General features: G+C 48.6%; 1 protein-coding gene across 4 annotated transcripts in view; it reads right to left on the minus strand.

Annotated features, from left to right (window-relative positions):
* LOC133344679 (polycomb protein suz12-B-like) overlaps positions 1-22,313 on the minus strand; it is a 54,475-nt gene that overhangs the window by 25,148 nt on the left and 7,014 nt on the right. For all 4 annotated transcript variants that reach the window (XM_061554740.1, XM_061554753.1, XM_061554747.1 and 1 more), the window contains exons 4-9: positions 21,699-21,766; positions 9,843-9,914; positions 8,118-8,170; positions 7,449-7,540; positions 1,872-2,124; positions 752-854 (exon numbers count right to left, since the gene is read on the minus strand). In XM_061554740.1, the coding sequence (XP_061410724.1) occupies positions 752-854; positions 1,872-2,124; positions 7,449-7,540; positions 8,118-8,170; positions 9,843-9,914; positions 21,699-21,766 (641 nt within the window). The remainder of the gene's footprint in view (positions 1-751; positions 855-1,871; positions 2,125-7,448; positions 7,541-8,117; positions 8,171-9,842; positions 9,915-21,698; positions 21,767-22,313) is intronic.

The following is a 22,313-nucleotide window of genomic DNA, read 5'->3' on the forward strand; positions in this document are numbered from 1 at the left end:
AGTCGTAACACAACGCACTGGATTTAAATCCCCATACGGTCAGTGTCGTGAAATGTCTGACGGTTCAACAAAAAGGGAAGCATTGATAAACTTGTTACTTCTCGCGGAGGATCGCTCCTCCGAACAAAATAATTCGGCGGTTCAGTTTTCAATTGCGAATTTGCTTGGAAGCTGGTTCATAAGTCGGGCATTCGTAAGTTGGGCACTACCTGTATATATGTTCCAGGAACCTACTCGCTGTACTGTGATCTACTATGCAGCCTAGTCTTGCGACGAAAAATGAACACACAATTGAAATGTCTACACCCGCGGCAAGTCTCATTGCTAAACGTGGCCAACATTTCGTTTTTGGAGCGGTGACGTGGCCCAGCGTGCGCCGCTGGTTGCCGACATTCGCGGGTAACCTGGCGGCCGCCCTGGTTATTATTGCGGCTGAATTAACCACGCAAACACACGCCATCTGCTTCACGGAGGACGTAAAAATATCCCGTTGACGTCATTCGAAACGAATAGATCTTTTGTGCCGGGCGTCATGGTCCAAGATCGTCCACAAATTACTCAATTGGCATTAAGACATAGCAACATTGTTCTCTGCTGCCAGACTACGTCCATGTGTGAAACACAGCGCCGCCTTCCTTCACAAGAGCCCGGCGCCATGAGAAAGGCGCGAGCAGGCGCCAATTTGTACGCAACTATTCTCATCCTTTCGTCGCTACACAAGTGTTGTGGCGCGTTGTCCGAGGACAGTGACCTGTTTTTATCGAACACCGTGAGCTCCGAGGTGTACACCTTCTCCGTGTCCTCCCGGTGGCACGAGCTGCGCCTCCGCTTGCTGGGAATGTCGTCCGTGACGTCTGGGGTAGTGGGTGGTGGGGGGGACGCGGCAACGGGGGGATGTTAGTTTCCTGCGCGTAAGTTCCCGGGCGGGGGGGGTGTCGTGACACACCATTCCTGCAAGCGGTGAGCGAGCGGACTCACGGGAAGCTGAGCAGTGGGTGCAGCACATGGCCGCCCACACAGCCAAGCGGTCACACCGCGATGGTGCGACGCACCACGCGGCCCATCACATGGTAAACCTAGTGTATGGCGAGATCCGTTATTCACATACAGTCACACTTGGACACTGCCACGCCGACCGAAGTGTTACGTGAATACACCCGCTCGCATTGGGACCGTGGAATATGGGTGCGATCCATGATATGAAACGCATGCAGCCAGGCCTTGCATGGTGCTACGCCGAGCACAGCAGTGGACAGTGCAGCAGAGTCCATCATTGTACATCGGTACTATGGATGGATTGTTGCATCACATATTCTTGAGAGGCGGCGGGGGCGAGGAAAGGCTGTCATCCAGCAGTGGATGGATCACGGCTGATGATGATCGATGCTCCCACATCTCTGATCAATGCTTGCACCAGCCCACACCGACAAGCGTGGTGAAATATGGTCAAAGACTAAGAGCTCCCGTATAGCCTTGAACAGACTGTTGGGGAAAGTGCTGTTAGCGAGCACAGATGGAGTCCGGTACGGCACACGAGGTGGTGGCTGGTCAGCACCACACCCAGCCACCTTTATCTTCCCAGTGCTGATGTCTGCCACCTAGGGGAGGCCCAGGACCAGTTCAGATATTCATCACTGATTACAGCCACGAGCTAACATCAGTCACCTCAGTGCGATAACCACTACATTACCGCTGCCCACGAAATCCACATGACACCCAGACGAACGATTGCACCGCTCTGCAAGAGTTGGGAATGGATTCTTGGTCTCATGACGTGACGCGGATAGCACAATGGGGATACAACTGGGGGGGGGTGGGGAGGGGGGAAAAGAGTTAAACATTTTAATTAAAATAAATAGCCTCGGACGCACCCAGATTCTCGTCGGCATCGCGGGCCAAGCCGGCAGCCCCCTGACCCTCGCGCCCGAGCGGCCGGTAGATGCGGAACAGCAGCGAGTAGGACTTGACGAGATGCGGATTCCCTGGCTGGAACTCCCCATGGGGGATGGAGAGGGAGGGGCAGCCCGCCCCCGCCCCTGCCTTGCTGGCTCCGCCCACCACCGGTGGGTTCAAAGGCACCTGCTTTTTACCCAGAGGCACTTGCTTGATAGGGCAGCTCACATCCTGCGCCAAGAAGAGCACAGAAACGCACGCACGCGGGCGCACAAGCATGTTGCGATTATTGATTTCACCAGGCGCTTAGTTGCGCCACAAATCGCCGGCCTTTGCAATTTGTTCGTCACGATTCATGGTCGTGATGTGATTAAATAAATAATTTTGTGCTTTTTACACTGTGGTGAATGTAATGCCTTTGGTGGCGGAGAGGGGACACGTGGCAATCGAACACAAAACGTACAAATCTCAATTGCTTCTCACGCAATACGAATGCAATAGGAATCCACGGATCGCCCAAGAACCTCCGTTATTCGGCAAATTAATGCATCGTTTCATATTTCCCAGCAACCAAGGTCTCTGTTCGACACCTCCAAATCAACCTTGCCTCAAAGAGAGGTCACGCTCCTCCTCTCCTGCCCCCATCAGCGGGAACTCCTCCCCTACTCATACCTGTCAATCCCTTATCAGTGCCTTACCTTATTACAGACCAATTCAGACCGTATTGGTCACGCCGTGCCCTTATAAATCTCAACGTTTATCCTACAAAGTCCATCACAAGGGGGAAACAAAGACAATTTATTTTGCCCGTATTGAAATGGCTGTACGTACGCTGTATGGACCTGTAAAGACAATTTCCCTGTACAAGAATACGGGTGAAACGTAGGGGGGTTGACAGGTATGCCTACTCATTGGTACCGCCCACTCCTTCCCAATGTTCCTTTTCTTTTCCCCGTATGATACATTTTTCTCCCTACCCTGAACCTAACCCATATTATATTCTAATTGCACCTGTTCCATTGTATTCATGTATGATGTACAACTTCTTTCGCACTGGACGTAGCCAACCGTGATCATCGGAGGTGCGGGGAATAGCTCCTATAGTCACTCACCCATGTACAAAACTCTGTCTCCTGTCCCTTATCTCATGTACCCGCCCTATTTTTCACAGCGTCTTGAGTTACAATGACAATTAAAAGATTCACAAAGTTTTGCATTCCAAATAAACGAGCACAGCAGACCCGTAAGCAATTACGACGAGGCTCGCCGATTTGCATGCATTAAAAAAAATGATCTTACAGGATGTAAAAGAGTCGTTTTATTATCTCATTTAGCGGCGACCCAGCGGCGATGAAATGGGTGAGCAAGTAAAACTTTACCGCCAAATTTCAGCCCGCGGTGAAAAATAAACACAGTGGTCGCCCCCCCCCCCCCCCCCGCAGGTCAAATCCCCGTCCGGGAAATCGTCTCAACTCGCTGTGCTACACGCTGCCACCGCACAGTCGTAAAAGGGGCAGGGTTTCCATTTCAGCCTGGCCTGTCCACATCGAGTATTTTATCTCTCGTTTCGGGCTGTTGCTATTACAGAATCACGTGCCACCCACTCCGGTCAACCAGTGACCCAGAAAAATATTCAGCGAGAAATTGAACCCCACCAAAAAGGCAAACACAAGACGGATAAAGTAACGGCCATGCGCGCACCTGCGCCGTCAGGAAATTGTAAACACATGTTTAACCACAACGCTGCTTTGTGCTAGGCTCTTGGGCTTGTCCCTTGCTTGTGTAATACACTCACTCTCTGAACACACACTTGCAAAAATATATACTTTTAAATCCCCGTTACATTCCAAGCAGCGATCACAGCCAGAAATAAAACTTAGTGGCAGCGGTGTAGGACCAAAAACACAACGGTTGATAGCATCTTGCCAGAGAGAAACGGCAAACATCTTGTAACTCCCCCTCTCTGAAGAAGCGCTCTTAACTGAAAACGTGAGCTTTCTCGGCGTTTCGCGCAAACATGCGGTACAATCACAGCTGCCGTTGTAACTTTCTGACTCGCCCCTAACTGGACATCTGTGAAAAAAGAGCTTCACAGCTCATCGAATTTCTCCAGGATAAATAAACATTCTGACTCCGATTCCGAGATGGGAAAGCTGCTGCTTAACGATCGCTACAACAGGCGTGGCTTGTGGCAGTGCCTCGCTCCGTCGGCCCGAGCACCAGCGTCAATGCGAGCGCTCCGCTGGTGCCTCCGCCTCGCGGCTCAGCGTGGGGCACAGGCTGCTTCTGTCGCCCCGCTAACGTCTAAGACGCGCCGAGAAAACGCTACCAGAAACACACGGAGAATCGAAACGTCAGCGCCGCAATGACGTACCGCCGATGTAAACGCCTGCCAAACGGGCGTTTTACGCGCAAGGCTAAAATGTAAAATCAGAAGAAGACCCGACGCCACGAGCTAAAAAGCTCGTGCGCTCGCCACAACGAGCGAGCCCGTTGAGAAGGCCGCACGGCGTCACGCGTGGGTGGCAGCTTTCGTGTGACATCATGGTTCACGGGTAGCTGCGAAACAAGCGGTGGGACGGCTCCGCAAACGCGGTCCCCATGCCAGGCGGCGATTCCAGCAACAGCAACGCCTCCACTGCTCAGAAACCCCCCTCCCCACACGGCCTCCTCCTCTAGTTCTGTACACGACTTCTTCGGCCGGGCACATATCTCATCTCGCAGCTGGCAAGCGACCTAAAACCGTCAACACTGCTTTACCCTCTAGCGTCCCCCACCCGCGCTGGGTGTGGAGCGGTGTTCCTCGCATACGAGCTCACGTGCACAGGTTGGGAGGGTTCATTTTGAAAAGTAATGGGTGCCCGATTACAGGTTATTCAAAGTGTATTGGAGGCAGCGCAACATAATCACGTGTTTGGCATTTCTTTTCAAGTAATTCAACCTGATTATCTTCAAGATTACACGCTTCACTTGAGACACACGTGAGGTTAATTTAACCCCTCAAGTAACAGTTAAATGAGGATTTGCAGGCTTTGTGTGAGTGACTGTGTAGTAATCAGCTATTGCTCACCTTGAATTAAATAACACCAATGAGCAGTGACCGGCATCGTGAAGTACGGTCAAACTACCCCACGCGAAGAGAGGATGTCGCGCCCCAACACTCCCCAACCCCCTATTCAGCAGTGAACTGACAAAAGGGCTGTAGGTGGACGGGGCCTTGGCCAGGTTTGGGCCCTGGGAGGTATTGGCGTTGTACGTGGCAGCAAATTCAATGAGAGCTGGGATCACCGCAGACATCCGAAGCCACGGAACCACGACTCCCGACGTCTCACACACACGCGCAACCCAACTGCCGTCTGCATCGTTACAAAATTAATTGGTTCAGACAAAAAAAGCACTCGCGTCAAGTTAGATAGTGACAGCTTTAACATTTAGTACTGAGGTTTTACTCATTCTGTTACCTGTAAATCAATGCAATGTAAATAAATGTGAAAAGCACTGAACACGATCAAATGGCAGATAAGCTCATATGTTGCTCCGAGACAAACACAGCCAATCATCCTCACGAGTTGCTAAAACAAGCGCCACTTTGAGGGATATTAACTGTGGGTTTCCCATGGCAAGACTCATCTTCGCCATAGAAATATTAGAATTTTCACTTCTGACTCACAGCCACCAGTGACGAACACCGCAATCGCTAGAGCGGTGAGACAACTGACAAATTCTTTATGCTGCGTCTGCCACATACCGTGGGACAATGGCGCTTTTCACGAGGCTTGGAAACATAAATCCCTCCCGATTGTATATATAAAAAAAAACACTGGCACAATCGGTGTACACACGGGGCTGTCCGATCCACGCGTCTCTCGTTGTCCGACACTGCGTGTGCCCGGGGTCAGGCAATTCGCTAACACCCAGCAGCATCACCTTCTGGGGAGCACGAAAAAGCCACGTTCACCAAATCTCAATTGGGTAACGCAGAACCTGCAAGGTGCCGATATTTTTTAAACCTTACTTTGCACTAAGAGCAAAGCAAAAGACACTGCAGGTGCTCTCTTCAAAGTGAGCCTAACCAGGGGAAAACATGAATATTTAGCAGCATTATAGTGAGTAAAAGCTCGCTCACGGCACAAACAACACCAGCATTCGACACTGTTCACATTAAAAAGTGCTGCTCGCCTGCCTTAACCCTTACACACTTGTCGCCACGCTGGGATTCGCATGCACGCACACACACCACACACGTGTTCACTGCTGTCGCCCACGCAGCAGACCTGGGGCCTCGTTCTGAACGCCCCGGGGCCTCACCTCGCAGCGCTGCGCCTGCATCCAAAACCGTGCGACTTGGCACGCCAAACGTGTTGACAACTGCACTGCTGAGCGAGAGATGCTATCGTCCCCGGCGGCGGTGCCGCCAACGTTTGAAAATTATCACAATTCAGACTTTAAAATTTTGTGACTGCAGGAATTCATATTCTTGGTTCTTTCGATAAAGTCACGTAAATAGAAAACGTGACTTTACCGAAAGGACCAAGAATATTATCACAATTCACCGGGAGTTTTTTTTTTATCTTGTACCCCCAAGTCCGAGCAGATCATCCGGAATAAATATCGAACAAATGACCGTTTAGGTCAACGCGCAATTAACAAGTAAAATGCAGAGCGGAGGGAAAATGTGCAGATTGCCACGCTGGTTTCGGCAAACTAAGTCGGGCCTATAATATACAGCGCGGTGGACGAATCCGCACTCGCTGGAGCGTGGCCAGCTTGCTGCCAACACTCACGAGCCGGGGCGGCTCACACGCCGACGTAGCAGTCACATTTGCTTTAAACGGTTTAAAAAATAAGAAAACGCGACTAACAGTGACGGTTTAAATATCACATGTTAAGCTGCTTCCGAGACAAAGTGATGGCGAGGTGGCAGCCGGTTCGGAGCAGGCTGGTCTGCTGCGTGAACGACGGCGGTGAGCTTGCGAAGCCCAGCATGGCACCGCTGTCGGGGCTTAGGCTAGGGTGAGCAGCTCGTCCAAACGTGAATAGTGACGGAAACTCCACCTGAATATGGCTGCTTATTCAACATGCACACAAAACTTGGTGAAAAAAGAACAGGGACATGCGTGCAATCGATTTATGAAGCTCCTCATGCCCGTGATTTCCGTACGAATTTCCTTACTTTCGGCCCAAGGCTCGGGCTTACCGCCTGTAGTCGCGTCATGGTTAGCAGAAACGATGTTAGATTTATAAAGCGTATGAACGCGACAACATCTCAAGGTGCCGTACCAAAAACGGTGGATATATTACAGTTCATTTCGTTAAAGTTTAGTTTGGAGGTAGGGACAGTGACTTGCACTGGCTGAGGGTTTTAAGCCATGGGTAGCGAGGTGGCGGGGATGTGAGAGGGCGACCCGAGTTCGGTACGCGATATCTCAGTTTTTCCGCTCTGCGAACGTGCGCACGCACGCAGCGGAGGCGTGCACGGCCGCGGCGAGCCGACGGCCACGAGAAATTCACGAGCGGTGACTCGTGGTGACGTGCAACGATGGGGGGGGCCACACCTTGCGTTTCTTGTGGCACACTTTGACGAGGAGCACCTCCAGTATTGCCGAGTTCTGTTCGTTCTCAGAGTTTTGCGTTGCCTTTTCTGTGCCTGCAAACAGCAGGCAAGGCCCTCATCACTCAAACACTCAACAACACGGCCACACGAGAGCCCTCGCCTCCTCAACAAGGCGCATGCTCAGCGCCCCAAGTCTACTCTTACAGAAAGCCTCCTTCCCTCGACGCTCGACTGCACGGACAGAGTCGAGGGGGCTGCGACCATTCGATTTCAGTTTGTACGTGTGTATGTTGTACGTATGTTTGTCTATGTATGTTGAACTTCTTTCCCACCATATGTAGCCAACCGTGCTAATCGGATGTGCGGGATGCACGTGCAGCTCCTACTATCTCCGTTTGCCCTCGCCGCTACGACAACTAGTGGACTTAATGACACGAAACACCTCCATTTTATTTCACGTGGTACACAGCACACACTGCACATGCCAAGACAGGCTTATAAACCAGCCCCCCACTGAGTGTTTGATAAAATTAAGGCCTTCGGCGGATGGGCCATGTGGACAGGCATTTGTCTGTGTAGTGTGTGACGGTGAAAAAATTCATAGCAAATCAATTGTGATGGAAGAAATTCCATATAATTTTCCAGTTATTAAAAAAAAACTCCAACTTACCACTCGTGTGGAAAAATCCAGTGAAGTTTAGCTGCAAATGTCCCGATTGTGTGCTACAAAAACAAACACAGGTAACAAACCTCAGTTTAATAGGTGTCATAATAACGATAATTAAAATAAATGGACAAAACAACTGCTTTCCTATTCTATAGAAAATCCAATATCTTCAGAACACCGTAAATGTATCTATTACAAAATATCCACTTACACCCACCACAACCTCACAAGCAGAGCCCCACCCCCCCCCCCCCCCCCCCCCAGTGCACCGTAGCCAATGGAGAGTGAGCTGCGCTCGACAACAGCACAGTCGTCACAAAGGCAGCTCACGTGCAATTGGCCGCTCTGCGGCGACGTTAGGTGGATCTCAAAAACAAGGTTAACGTGGCCCCCAACGCTCACGATAACAAACCCTGGGTCACGTGTAAAAGCGTGATCGGCGCGATATTAAATTATGCTGCTTCGCTTCAGACAATGGGCACCAGGCGTGTGTGCCAGAGTAGGAGCCTCCCTCCCACCCACCCAGTGCCCTTGAGGAAACCGATACGGTTGCTATAACACGTAGGCTTTCGCGACCAATATTATTCATAATATAGGTTTTTTTGGGTCAGATCGCGTTATTTATAAATGTGTCGTAACCCTCCACCACCCGACACGGCCAAACAGTAAAAAATGTGTCACTTTTCAAAGGACAAATTAATTGACTTCTTTAGCCCACCGGTGTGCTGAAGAGAGAATCAACGGCATTTTAAAATTTGAGTACGACGTTCCGCTGATAATTACAATCAGCTTCATCGGGCAAGAATGGTGAAGCTCTCCTGTTGCTTCCGGGCTTAAATAGAGCAGCATCCGGGTGACGTCATCATTTAATTCAATTCAATCTGGTGCAGTGATTCGAGGCAAGGAGGGGGAGGGTATTGTAATTATATAGATTGGTAATCATTCAATTGTTATTCATTGGTATTTGTTTCCCTTATAAGGAATTGTAATTGTATTTATTTGATAATACGCTTCCAGGCCGCACTAAGCCTGTAGCTGTCAGAGCGATGGAAATTATTTCTGTTTCTCTCAATTTCAATGGATTCTTGGCGAGTAATAATTAGTTTTACACAACACTTCAACGTTATGAAAATTAAGAGAAACAGAAATAATTTCAATCGCTCTGACAGCTACAGGCTTAGTGCGGCCTGGAAGCGTATTATCAAATAAATATAATTACAATTCCTTATAAGGGAAACAAATACCAATGAATAACAATTGAATGATTACCAATCTATATAATTACAATACCCTCCCCCTCCTTGCCTCGAATCACTGCACCAGATTGGATTGAAATTAATTAAATGATGACGTCACCCTGATGCTGCTCTATTTAAGACCGGAAGCAACAGGAGAGCTTCACCATTCTTGCCCGATGAAGCTGATTGTAATCATCAGCGAAACGTCGTACTCAAATTTTAAAATGCTGTTGATTCTCTCTTCAGCACACCGGTGAGCTAAAGAAGTCAATTAATTTGTCCTTTGAAAACTTGACACATTTTTTACTGTTTGGCCGTGTCGGGTGGTGGAGGGTTACGACACATTTATAAATAACGCGATCTGACCCAAAAACCTTGATTATGGATACGGTTGCTGCCCTGCCGTTTACCAGGGCCGCGAGGCGCCCCGTGGCAGCTCGCTCCACACACCTACATGCCACGGGGACACTCGGCGCAGCCATACACCCACCTTGGAGCGCTGGGGTCCCCCTTCATTTGATCTTCGACCCGAGACAGCATTTCATCCAACTTGAAAACTTTCCTGCACAGCGACAGAGGGGCACGCGGGGCGGAGAGGGGTCAGGGTGAGCAGCAGAAAACCAGCAGCGACATCTGTCGGCAGAGAACGACCGATCATCGCTAAATTCGTCACGAAGGTCCAGCATTGAACGTGCATTTCGCGCTGCCACCCTCATGTGGAAAAGGTGAAGCTAGCAAGCAGAGACAGAAAAACACAAAAGGCATTTCGTCACGTGAACGTAAACCGTGTTTAACTTGGCTCACAAGCAGACCTCGCTTAGTACTCAAGATGCGTTCCTGGAGACGTGAACATTCATCGAATCAGTGCTAAAAGGGTTCATTATACCATTGTATATATGGGGATGCATTCCCGACAGCATTACAGTTGATCATCGGTCCCGGGCCGATCCGGTGAAACCGTTAAAGCTGCTCCAAAGGCTGTAACCAGTCAGGTGATCGGCACCGTTTGCGTGACAAAAAAAGTAGCTATGCTTGATTTCAATGTCAAATATTATATACAGTACATTATATCATTTTTCAATTTAACACGTATATACATTTTCATGAGTAATAACGACAGTAATAAAAACAGAAACTATTCGGGGCCATCCAGCCTGAAGTGCGTGTAATTCGGCGTTCGCATCAGTCTGGCGATCGTAAAACACAAGTTGTTGAAACAAGAGTGTTGTTGTAGTCCTACGTATATCAGCCCATAATATCGAGTCTTCGAGATTAGAGTGGTAAGTACGGTATACAGTAAATTCGGTAACTTTTTACATTGGGATATTTATTTTTGTGTATTCGTAAGTTTATTTATGCCAATTTCATATAGTAAACAAATTTTAAATACTAAAAACATACAAAACACCGAAAAATATGTTATGCAAAAATAAGCTACTTTAAACGTGATTATTCGTTGATTTTTTTTTTATCCGGCGCCCCCTTCTCCCCGAAGTCGCCGGATAACCGATGATCTACTGTATTTCTTTTGCATAAGCAATGAGGACTTCATTGGGGTATTTACTACTATATTTACCCAAGAATGTCAGTGTGTAACGCGTGTGACGTCACTCCACGTCGACCAGCCCCCCCCCCCCCCATCATTAAACAAGTCGGCTTTCTGAGGGTCACGCGCTAAGCGAGGTCTGCCTGCATTTTCCAGTTTTCCACTTAGTCTAACCCAATGAATATAGGTTACATAAGAACATAGCTTGAGATGTAACAAGTAGATTCCACGGTTAAATAAAATAAATACCAGGTGACTGAAAGTCAACACTGGCTGTTGTATGGCTGGACTGAACCCTGCCATGGGAATGTGCAATTTCCACTTCCAGCTCAGAGAAACCAATGGAGAACTTCCCATTTTATCGTGTGTGTAGACGCGCCGACTTTTTAAACATCCTAAGAGTCGTGAGCACAGCCTTGCTTATCAATGCTGCTTACACTGCCTCCTGCTGCTATGCTTTTAAACTTCCATCGCGTACACGTCGCCAAAACACTGAGCGACTATCCACCTCCATCTGTTTCCAGATTCCAAAGAATACAAAACACAGAATCACATCCATGCCTTTTACATTATTAATCTCTCAAGAGCGTTTAATCGATGAGCAAAATGCACCCTTCTCCACGCCTCCCGTCTCGATATAAATACAGCTCCTTCAAGAGCCGGGTTCGTCCACTCCCAAGGATTCATTATCGTTCCAGAGGCAATGCAAACAGCCTGAGACACAGGCTCAACCCGCAAACAAAAAACGCTTGCTCCACTTCTCGCTGTGAGTGTGCGCCAGAAAAAACAGGGTCGTCATGGTCTGCAAGCCACATTTACACACACAGACACGCAGAAGCACACACATGCAGACACGTGCACACACGTATGAATACGTATGCAGACACGGAGACGTACACACACGCAGACACAAAGAAAAGAAACAAAGATTCCCTGTATAGCCTTAACAGACGATTTGGGCAAGGGCTGTTAGCGAGCATCTATGAAGGCCGGCACAGCACACGAGGGGGTGGGTGGCCAGCACCACGTTCGACCACCTTTGTCTCTCTGGTGGCAATGTTTACACATCGCATCAGGCACTCATTGGAGGCCGAGTCGACCTAGGGGAGGCCCAGGACCGGTTCATCGTCACCGCCACTGGCCGTGAGCAGGAATTAAACTCGGGTCACCAGGTTCATAGTGCAGAGTGCTAACCACTGTGTTACCGCTCCCCACACACGCAAACACCTACACGTGCACGTAGACACATACACACAACACACAAGCAGATATACACACACACACATGCAGAGGCGTACACACACACACGTACACATACACGCAGACATACACACAGATGCTAGGGACGATCAGGTTTGAGAAGGGGATATTAAAATATGCACACTCACACTTTTTCATGAATTTTTTATAACAGTGACCCCAGACACCAAAATGTATTACCTATTAAATTACCACTGCTACATTTCATTGAATTTTGGTTCCCATATAAAATGCTTCGTGTGCCAGTAGTTAATTCCAGGTCTCCTTTAAAAGGGACTCGTGATAACATAGGTTATAAGAGTTGCACGTTTATAAACAAACTCGCTTACTGAATTGGTGCTCTCATGATTACAAATTAAATCTGTCCATCTCTCTACCTATCTATTCACATGTAGACAAATAGCTTCACAATCTCCCTCATACAAAGACCCCCGTATAGCCTGAACTAACTGTTGGGTCAAGTGCTGTTAGCGAGCACCTACGAAAGCTGGCAGGGCACACGAGGGTGTGGGTGGCCAGCACCAAGCCCGGCCACCTTTGTCTCCCTTGTGGCGATGTGTACACACCGCACCAGGTACTTATTGGAGGCAGAGTCGACCTAGGGGAGGCCCAGAACGGGTTCAGATAATCGTCACTGGTGTTGGTTGTGAGCGGGAATTGAACTCGGGTCGCCAGGTTCATTGCCCAGTGCGCAAACCGCTGCCCTTCCACTCCCCACATAAACACGTGCACACACACACACTCTGGACGTACTGTATGCATGTAAACACGTTGAGCATCTCTACTACGACTACTGCTGCTGCACACCGGGTCTCAAGAGAGGTACCCCCTTCGTCACTTCACCGATGAGAAGGGGCTGTGTTTGCGTGATGGCGCCTTGCGTCTGCAGGGGCCGAGTGGCGCCCCGTCCCTGCAGGCTCGCAGCCTCGCACGCGCATTTTTGTGGCGTCGGCCATTACCGGCTTCCCAGCGGAAACTCGGCGGCTTTGGGGAGAAGGGAATTCCACCGCGAGTCAGTTTTTTTGCACTCCAAGCACGGTGGATGCAAGCATGAGCACGGCTCCGAGGGCCGTGGCCGGCACGTGCGCGCGGGGTCGATCCTCGAACGGCGGTTATGAAGCGCCAGGCGTCGTTAGCCGCACCGTAGCATTAGCAAGAGCACGCTAAAAGGCGAGGCTTTGATGTGCAAACAAGCGCAAACCTGAGTGCCGGGCAACCGCGACGCATATTCATTACAGTCAAAACAAATGGTGCTCAAAACGGCGTGTTTGTAGATTACACACACATACACTAATATCTCCCGTGCAGCCACACTGACCGCTGGAGCAAAGTGTTGTGAGCGAGCGTCTATTAGGGCCACCGCAGCACTACAGCAGCACGGGACAGGGTAACGGTGGGGACAAAACAGCACGTGGCTGGCCACCTTCCATTTGCCCAGTAGTGCTGCTGACAAAAGTGTTTATCGGAAACTCATCTCAGGCCGAGTCACCGCGGAGGAATACCCAGGCGAGGTTCGGATACCAAACGCTGCGAATGTTACGTTGTCAGAAATTCAATGCAGGTCTTTGGGAATGGCCGTGTGCAGGCGACTGCACCGTGTCCTACGTCCACTGCAGCCGCCACCACTTACGACACAACATTCGGATTGATAAAATTATCAGTAGAATAGCGCATGTCATTTTAGTGCTGATCCAATAGAAATGCACATTATTATGATCACATTAGTATGTGTAATGTACAGAATAGTTTCACACGCCTCTTTAAGATAGTCTTGCAAAGAATAAAAATCCCACTTCATCCCAGCTTCAAGGGCCAACTACACCCGACACCCTGGCGGCACTCTGCACGCAAGCGGCCTTTACCTAAGAACGCTAATTAGTAACGAAAGATCGACTTTATTCCACGGCCACTGATTAAGCAGCACGTATCAGGCACGCGCGTCTGCGGTGGCAGGGGCGCACGCGCCAGCCCCTCGTCTCCCAACATCACCCTCCCGCTGCCGCTGGAGAAGGAATTAAGCAGCAGTTGCTATCGGGCCAGCGCGGAGTAACCCAGCACTCAGGTGGGTACGCCGCCTCCGCTGCCTCCACCGTAAGCCGCGTTCAAGCCGCCTCCCATTACTTGTGAATGTCAAAGCCTGGAATCGTGCCGGACAGGCAATGGGGGGGGGGGCCCTGCCACACAAAACAGGGGCCTCCATCCGTCACCAAACAAGAGCCCCACGCCGTACACAACTAAACGAGACAAAAGAAAACTATTATTCCAGGTAAGGCCCACTGAGCTATGTAGCTCTTTTTCAGAAGGGACCTGGCCACAAAACGAGAGCTCAACGAAGTGGCTTATCGTGTGGAAATTTATAGCAGCCAAATACCATAACTGCATGATTCTAAATGTGGAGTTAAAAACCGGAGAACGGAGAAAAATCCACGCGCCCGGAGGGAAAAACGCAAAATCCAAATATACAGTAGACATCGGGGGTTGGGATCGAACCCATGCGCTCCTGCATACCAGGTGAGGTAGTTAACATCTCTCCACCTCCGTACTTTCTCGAACGGAGAAAAAGGCAAATGAAGCAATGCAGCCTGACATTGTCTGGTGCGTTGGGTCAATATCAGGAGATTTGGGCCAGAAGGGACCGGTTTACTGCGAAGAATAAAAGTTGTTATCCAGCCAGCCGATGTCATGTTTGATGTGCACGCCTTGCAATTGTTGAGAGCACTTTATGATGATGTTTGTTAAATGCTCTTTGGGGATAAAAACATTTGTTTTAAGTGCCTATATTTTTAAAAACACACACAAAAAATACTATTGTTGTCACTTCCAGTTGTTTGTATATCCCAAGTGATAACAAGTAGCTCTCCGCAATGGGCTGTCCTACCCCCCAGGCAAGTGGCGATACCCGATGTCATTTTTAACGGAGCCAAACAATGGAAAGGCAATATTCCCCAGTGGGTAAACTCAAAATAAGCGGCCGACTCCCACATCATATCCGGAAGCATTTGCAGTTCTCACCCAGTCAGGTTTTCAAAATATTTTCGGCTAAGCCACTGCTGTCATACCTGAAACCGCCTACGTGTGACTCAATCGGCCATGACGGAAAGGCCATTTTCAGACATTTTGACAATGGGATGTTTTATTTTACTGCACCTAACTTTCAGCACTGCCTATATACACCGTTAACTGTCAAGCAAACATGAGCCTGTAGTCTTTACGCCACGAATAAGCGTAATCTATGCAATGTGAGTCCAAGCATGTCTGCCAACATTTTGCCGAAACCGACCTGTGCGGTTGAGAGTGAAGGATGCTACGCATTGCGTCTAATTGCCACCGGAGCCCGCCATAAACCACAACGGTCACCATCGCATTTATCTCATTCACAAGTAACACACAACAGTGCACCACCTTTGAACAAATAAACGAGCGCTTTGGATTTGGACCAAACAAATTTTGGGTGCCGACCTGCTCCGAGCATTTCTGCTGAACGAACGCGCACCCCCCACAAAGCAGAGCCAAACACTGCACACGCCGCTTTGCTAAACGGGGGCGAGGATTAAGCGAGAGAGTCGAATGTGCAAGCCACGTGCACAAGCTCCAAGCTCACGGTGGAAGAGCTCTGCCACCGGTGGGTTTGGGAGTTCACCGACAGCGGCGCTCGCAGCCAGTGGGGGGGGGGGGGGCGGGGGCACATCCAGACACGTGGTCAATCCGGGGCAGATTAATCCTAATTAACCCTTCAGGTACCTGGTATTGACGAGACCGCCTGTGCTCAAGGTGATTTAATCATTTATGTGCCACTTATTGCCGAGCAGTGGTTTTGGTAACGGGAAGCCATCTTAGTTCAGCACAATTCATTTTTAGCCACGTGAGCATTACATTTTTGTAGCTCTTATTTGGTAATTCGAGGCGTTATAACATTAAGATGACTCTTAACCACAGCATACATTTGCCTGTCCAAGCCAAATACTATTAATATAACTCTGAGAATACTCAATAACAGGTGCATAGTGAATGTATTGCTTCTGTGTCGGGTGGTGGTGGGTTGAACACATTTATATTTACGTGACCTAACAAAAAAACTACTATGGATATTGGTCGCAAAAGCTTACTATGTGTTAAACTGCATTTCTTCTCCAGCACAAATACAGGAGGCAAGCGGGAAAGGTGAACAATTCAAGAAACCTGAAGCAATGACAAAAGCGCCCATTGAAAGGCACAATATTGCAACGCCATAACCATTTACAGCCTACTCACGAGGGTTTACTACTTTACAAAGTGCAGCATGCGAGCAACAGATACCAGAGGGGCTAATTGGTCATAACCTCAATTTTAATTAAAAGCCCTCGATTATAATATGCTGTGTAAAACGACAGCGAGGCTTTTACGTGGAGCTGATATTATTCAAAGCAAACCCCTCGCGTGGCCATCGCACGCACGCGTGACGACAACGATGATTACAGCAAACACATTTTTCAGCATTGTAATAATACTTGCGCAGCTCATCATGTTTACTGCGTCGTATTGTCTTTTGAGGGTGGGGCAGGTGTGCGCCTTAACGAGCTGCGGAGAGGCTTTTCGGCTGCTTAGTGACAGCTGAAACCAGCACCGTTGGCAGTCGGGACTTGAGAACAGGTTTGGTGGCGACGGCGGAAAGGGGGGCTTGTTGCGTGTGTTCAGGATGATCGGTAGAACGATACCTCCTGTCCGCGGTGCCCATAAGCCGAACGTCAGAAAGGGCGCTTGTGGCGTGCAGCAACTGAGAGCGCCGTGCACTTAACTGGCACGAACGTTGAGCATTACGTTATGCTCACGATGCATAATACATCCAGCCGTACGCGAGAATTGATTGCTGGTGATTTACGCGACGGTAATCACATGCAAACGACGTGCTCTTACATGCGCACGAGAGAACAAAACTGTAAAACCAAGAATACAATTCGGGAGAGAAAAAAACATGACAAGAAAAATCGAATACAATCGCAACCCCGAGTCGTGAAAAGTAATCGAACCGCTGGCGGAGTGAATTGTACAATGCCTTATGGATACGCCGTGGCAATGTGGACGTAAGTGGCCCCCACTTCTCAATTGCCTGGGTGTCTGCATAACCTCAGCCGTGAGCCACATTCAATTACGTAAAGAAAATAGGACGCGTCTGAACACGCCGATTAAGCTTCCTTCCTCTCGACAGGCAGCAGCAGCAACAGGCACAGGGCCCTCTACCCAGAACCGAGAGACCTCTCCTTCTCAAGACGCGGAGCGGCAACGAGGAGGCCAAATACAGTGAGGAGAGGGAGGCCGTTTGTGTCTAAAGGTGTCTGTAAAGTGGTGACGCTCAAAGCGCAATTCATTTGAAGCAAGCGGTCAAAGGAAGGGGTCAATTTTGAAGCCATTTCTCCATCAAACAGCACTGTATTTATAACCCATTTCACACACACACAGATGGACAAACTGGTGGATTTCCCCACACTTGCCGACCGCACACACACACACGGACACATGTATAGACACACACTCTTCATCAGACACGAAAGTCGCTGCTACGGGTAGCTGTGTGCATTATGCACCACGAGGCAGCTGTGTACATGCCGGTGGGTGCAAGCTACAGTACTGTATGTAGCCTTGCGCGCAAGCGAGACCCCGCACGGCCGGCACAAAACGCCGCGCCGGCTTTGAGGGGCGACTGCGCCAGGTTGTGCTGTAAAAGCGCTGCTCAGAACTCAGGCGTGGACTCGGGAGAAAATAGCCCCTTGGTAACGCACGCACAGCTGGACTACTCCGCATCGCCGGGTCGCGAGGCCATCACCATCGGCGGGACCCCGGGCCGCTGCATTATGTATGCCCGTCAAAGACACTCGGGTAGCCCTGCTTCCCCGAAGAGAACGTGGAGGCGAGTGCTGTTGGGAACCACCTGTTAAGACCGTAACGGGCCAAGTCGGGGTGGTGCGGCCGGAACCATTGCTGACACACTTGTTTCCCCTGTGCTTTTGCTGGCATGCCACACAAGCTACTCAAATGTGGCACAGTCAACCTTGGGGAAGGCCCTGGACAGGTTCAGAACCTACTTGCCACCGATGTGCATCAAAGCTGGTAATCTATCCCTGGTTGGCAAGACGGTAGCGGAGGACATCACAATACTGCTTTCCCAATATTCCTTCCCTTTCAACCCCCTAGGCTTAGAACACCTCAATCCCTCCCCTCTACAATAACCGCACAGAATTAAATGACAGTCTTCTCCACACAGGTACACCGCGTTATTTGTAAAGGATCTTGAGATATACTGTAATAGCATTTCGATGCTTTAGAATATCTAAATTGTATTTTATTAAAAATTGGTACACAGAATCTCACACACACAAACTGTACAACCACAAATACGTGTGAACTATACTGCTTGAATAATGTCTTAAGCGCGTAAACACTGCGAAACTAAACACTACACACTATCATTATTTATCCTCCTCCCGTAACCACAGGGCTCCCCTGCAGTTGTTGTTTTTTTTCCACAATGCTGACAGAAGGAATCCTACCGACACAGATTATTTAAAATGTTTTTTTTTTCAAGAGCGTACAAAACTGGCTACCCTAAAGGAAATGGCACACGTGCTCTGTGGGTCAGTAGTACACACACAAACCATGGCAGATGCGGACACCTGATGCACAGGAAAAATAAAAACTCATTCCAGTGTGCGACTGTGGGCATCCAGAACAGACCATACAGCAATGTAACGACGCAACGCCCGATCCACAAATACGCAGGAGATATCGCGGCGGTACACTTCGCTGCTCCCGACACAGTTGTTTGCCTTCACCACCTGAATGTGAAATTGTAGTTGTTACTCTGCATATACATCAGCAGCCATATGAAAGAAGTAGCAGTACACACTCCACCCACCCCACACTGTATTCACAGGATAGCGCGCGAACCCAACTGGCATTACGTAATGGTCCCGCGGTTTCAAAAAAAAAATTCTCAGATTGATATGAAAACCTTTTTCTTTTCCCCCAATAAACTACGCACCAAGTTTCGCTGCCCACACTCGGGGATTTCCCAAAGTTGGCGACGTTCGGCACAGTTTGAACGGAACAATAGCCTCGGCGATGACCGAGAGGTCAGTTGGGAGAAAACCTTAACTGGATCATTTTACTGCTCACCCACAAGGCCGAAAAGCAACGTGGAAATTTCCGCTAAGTTGTCGAAAAATGTGTCCACATGTACAAAGGCCAACAAAAGTCAGTTACAAATCCTATAACTATGACTCATCCTCAATAAGTCATACACAATGTATACAAAAATGTACAAGGCACCGCGTTATGAGGACACGCCACGCCTTTGATGGTCCGGCTGCAGTGAGTGTGGTTGAAACCAGCCCAAGGTTACATTTTTTTTTTAAGAAATGCTGCTGGGGACACAATCTGGAAAAGCCCAATATGCTGGTGAATTAAATGTTATTTCCTTACACTGATTGAACAACCACCCCTTCCCCACCCCCCCCCCATTACCTACTTGTCTGTTTTAATGTAGGTCATCAACACAGCAAGTTTCAGCAAATAACGATAAGAAACATCCAGAGGTGAGTGACCATCGTGGACTATTACTGCCGGTTTTTATTTTTCCAGGTAAGGCCCACTAAGCTATATCGCTCTTTTTCAGAAGCGACCTAGCCACAATTAATTGATAGCCCACGAAGTGGCCTTATCATGTGGAAATATATAGCAGCCAAATACTCCAAACACATGTGGATTTTAAATGTGGATGGAAAAACTGGCGGACCCGGAAAAAACTCCACACGACCACGTGGAGAGACATGCAAACTCCAAATATACAAGTGCCAGGGTCGGGATCGAACCCACGAACTCCTTCATAGCAAGTTAGGTAGTTAACATCTTGGCAACGTGTAACAGCCCCCCCCCCCCCCCCCCCCCCATTACTGACATGGCTGTGTTAATGCAGGTCGTCACTGCAGCAAGTTTCAGAAAATAATGATAATAACAGCCAGAGGTGAGTGACCATCGCAGACAGTGACGTTACCCGAACGTGTTGGAGGCAGCCAGCTGTAGGTTTTGAGCACTAAGAAACGTCTTCGAGTGTCAACAGCCATCGTATACAAGGGCAACTTTAACAGGAACCTAACACTCACCCAACTGTCTCTTACTGGGAACAACTGCCACCCATTAAAGCAAAGTGTTCTAAACACTAGCGCAATAAAAAAAAACTTGAGAAAGAAAGGGAAGATAAATGACTGTTTTCAAATGTTTAACAGCAGAGGTCAGGTCTGCTATGTGACCCTGGCAAACCTTTTGGTCGGACCAAAGGTTCGCCTTCCAAGGTCCCGTTAGGTTCCGACAGCTCTGTGGAGAATGACTCGAGTCCACGAAAGCCAAGACACGTATCCCATCTCAAGGGCACAGATGAAAATACATGCAGTTTTGCAGGTGGGAAAACGGACTTCGTTGTTAGAAATTATTATCAAAAATGCATTCAATAAAACGAGAGGCTTTCCGCGGCTCTATCCGCGAAACCAAACAATGTGCATGTTTACCTCGCTGCTCGCCAAAGAACACAGGAGGCTACGAAGATATTCTTTGATGGGGGGAATTCAGTCAGCAGAACTGTTTAACATCATGAAAATTCTATTTTTAACTAACCCCAGCAGTTACACCAATTGATAACTTCACTCCACTCAAATTTGTTTGCCATTTCGCATCATATCCGTGCTTGTTCGCGGTTATAATACACACGTATTTTAAGCACTTTGTTTACAAAGAGAGCAGCATGCAGCGGTGTGTATGCAAATTAAGATTTTAAATGCACATATATTTAGTGCAGCAACACTAAAGCCCGGATGCATTCACCCCCCTGGAGATTGGATCAATCGTCACGATTCTGGCTCGCGATTGGATTCGAGAGTAAACGTGGCGAATCTAGCGGCCGCAGCAAGGGTCATGTAAACCGCATTACATGCAACATATACAAATAGAACATTAGCGATTCTTACATGTGCATGTAAATCCATGTATTATTAAGGCCGAGCTTAACAGCAGCACTGGCATTGTAGAATTTAGGCATAAACAAAACAGCCCTTCACCGCCTGAACATCGGTGACACTCTCAACCACAAAACAACATCTGCACGTGTCATCTTTTGTCAAATATCCTACTTGTCTCTCCGTTCTTAGCCCAATAATAATACGTGACCAGAATTTTTACGCACTTTCTTTTTTATCTTGTACTACAATGTGTTTGTGGCACCAAGGACACAAGACAACTTGTTTGCCATCTGAATTGTCACAACAACAGCAAACAAGCATTCTTTACTGCGATATAATATTACTCGCGTACATTCTTTTATCAGGGCACACGTAACCTTTTTTTGGATAATGTATTTTGAATATTTATCACCATCTGCCATGTAACGTGCATGAGCGCACGGCCACCTACACAAAATGTAAACGAAGCACCGCATCCACTCCGGCAGCTGCGGCCAGCCGGCTACTCCGAGCAAACAAAACAAACGCAAAATAACAGTCATTTGATGTGATGTACCTTTTTTCGCTGGTTGACTTGGAGTTTTTATGAGGCATGTAGGTCAGAGTTCTGTGTAAAAAAATCGGCTGGAAACAAAAAGAGACACGCAGAGATGTTCCTATTAGAATGGTGACAGTGCATGCCTCCACACGGGACACATCTTCTTGAGCAAACTAAGTGAGCCAACGTCACGTTTAGACCTTGGATAGACCAGGAATGGCCAAAGTTTACCAAAAGGGAGGTGGTGGCATTAGCAGGTTGGCCCACGCCTGAGTGTGGGAGAAAACTGGGAAATGCTTTCTGCCTTATTCGGAAACACGGATAGGGAATCGTCAACATAACCAGAGCACTTCATCCGAGGCTGGTGGGCAGGAAAAAATATACGTGCGCTCTTCCAGACAACAACATCCCCCGTGAAGGCACGGTCTGCGAGCAAATGTCCAGAAACATTTCATAACGGATAGGGCGCAAAGAGCATTCAGCCTCAATGCCACAACATAACGAAACAATTAACAATATAAAGGTACGCTTCACAAGCAGTGGGCAAAACTCTGGGACACGGTAATTAAACATTGAGAAGTTGCCAAGGATTGTCTTGAGTTTTTCCAGGATTGTGCCGCACGATTCGGTCTA

This window comes from Lethenteron reissneri, chromosome 3, assembly GCF_015708825.2.
Source record: "Lethenteron reissneri isolate LAM-NWPU_2019-01 chromosome 3, ASM1570882v1, whole genome shotgun sequence".
Taxonomy (NCBI): domain Eukaryota; kingdom Metazoa; phylum Chordata; class Hyperoartia; order Petromyzontiformes; family Petromyzontidae; genus Lethenteron; species Lethenteron reissneri.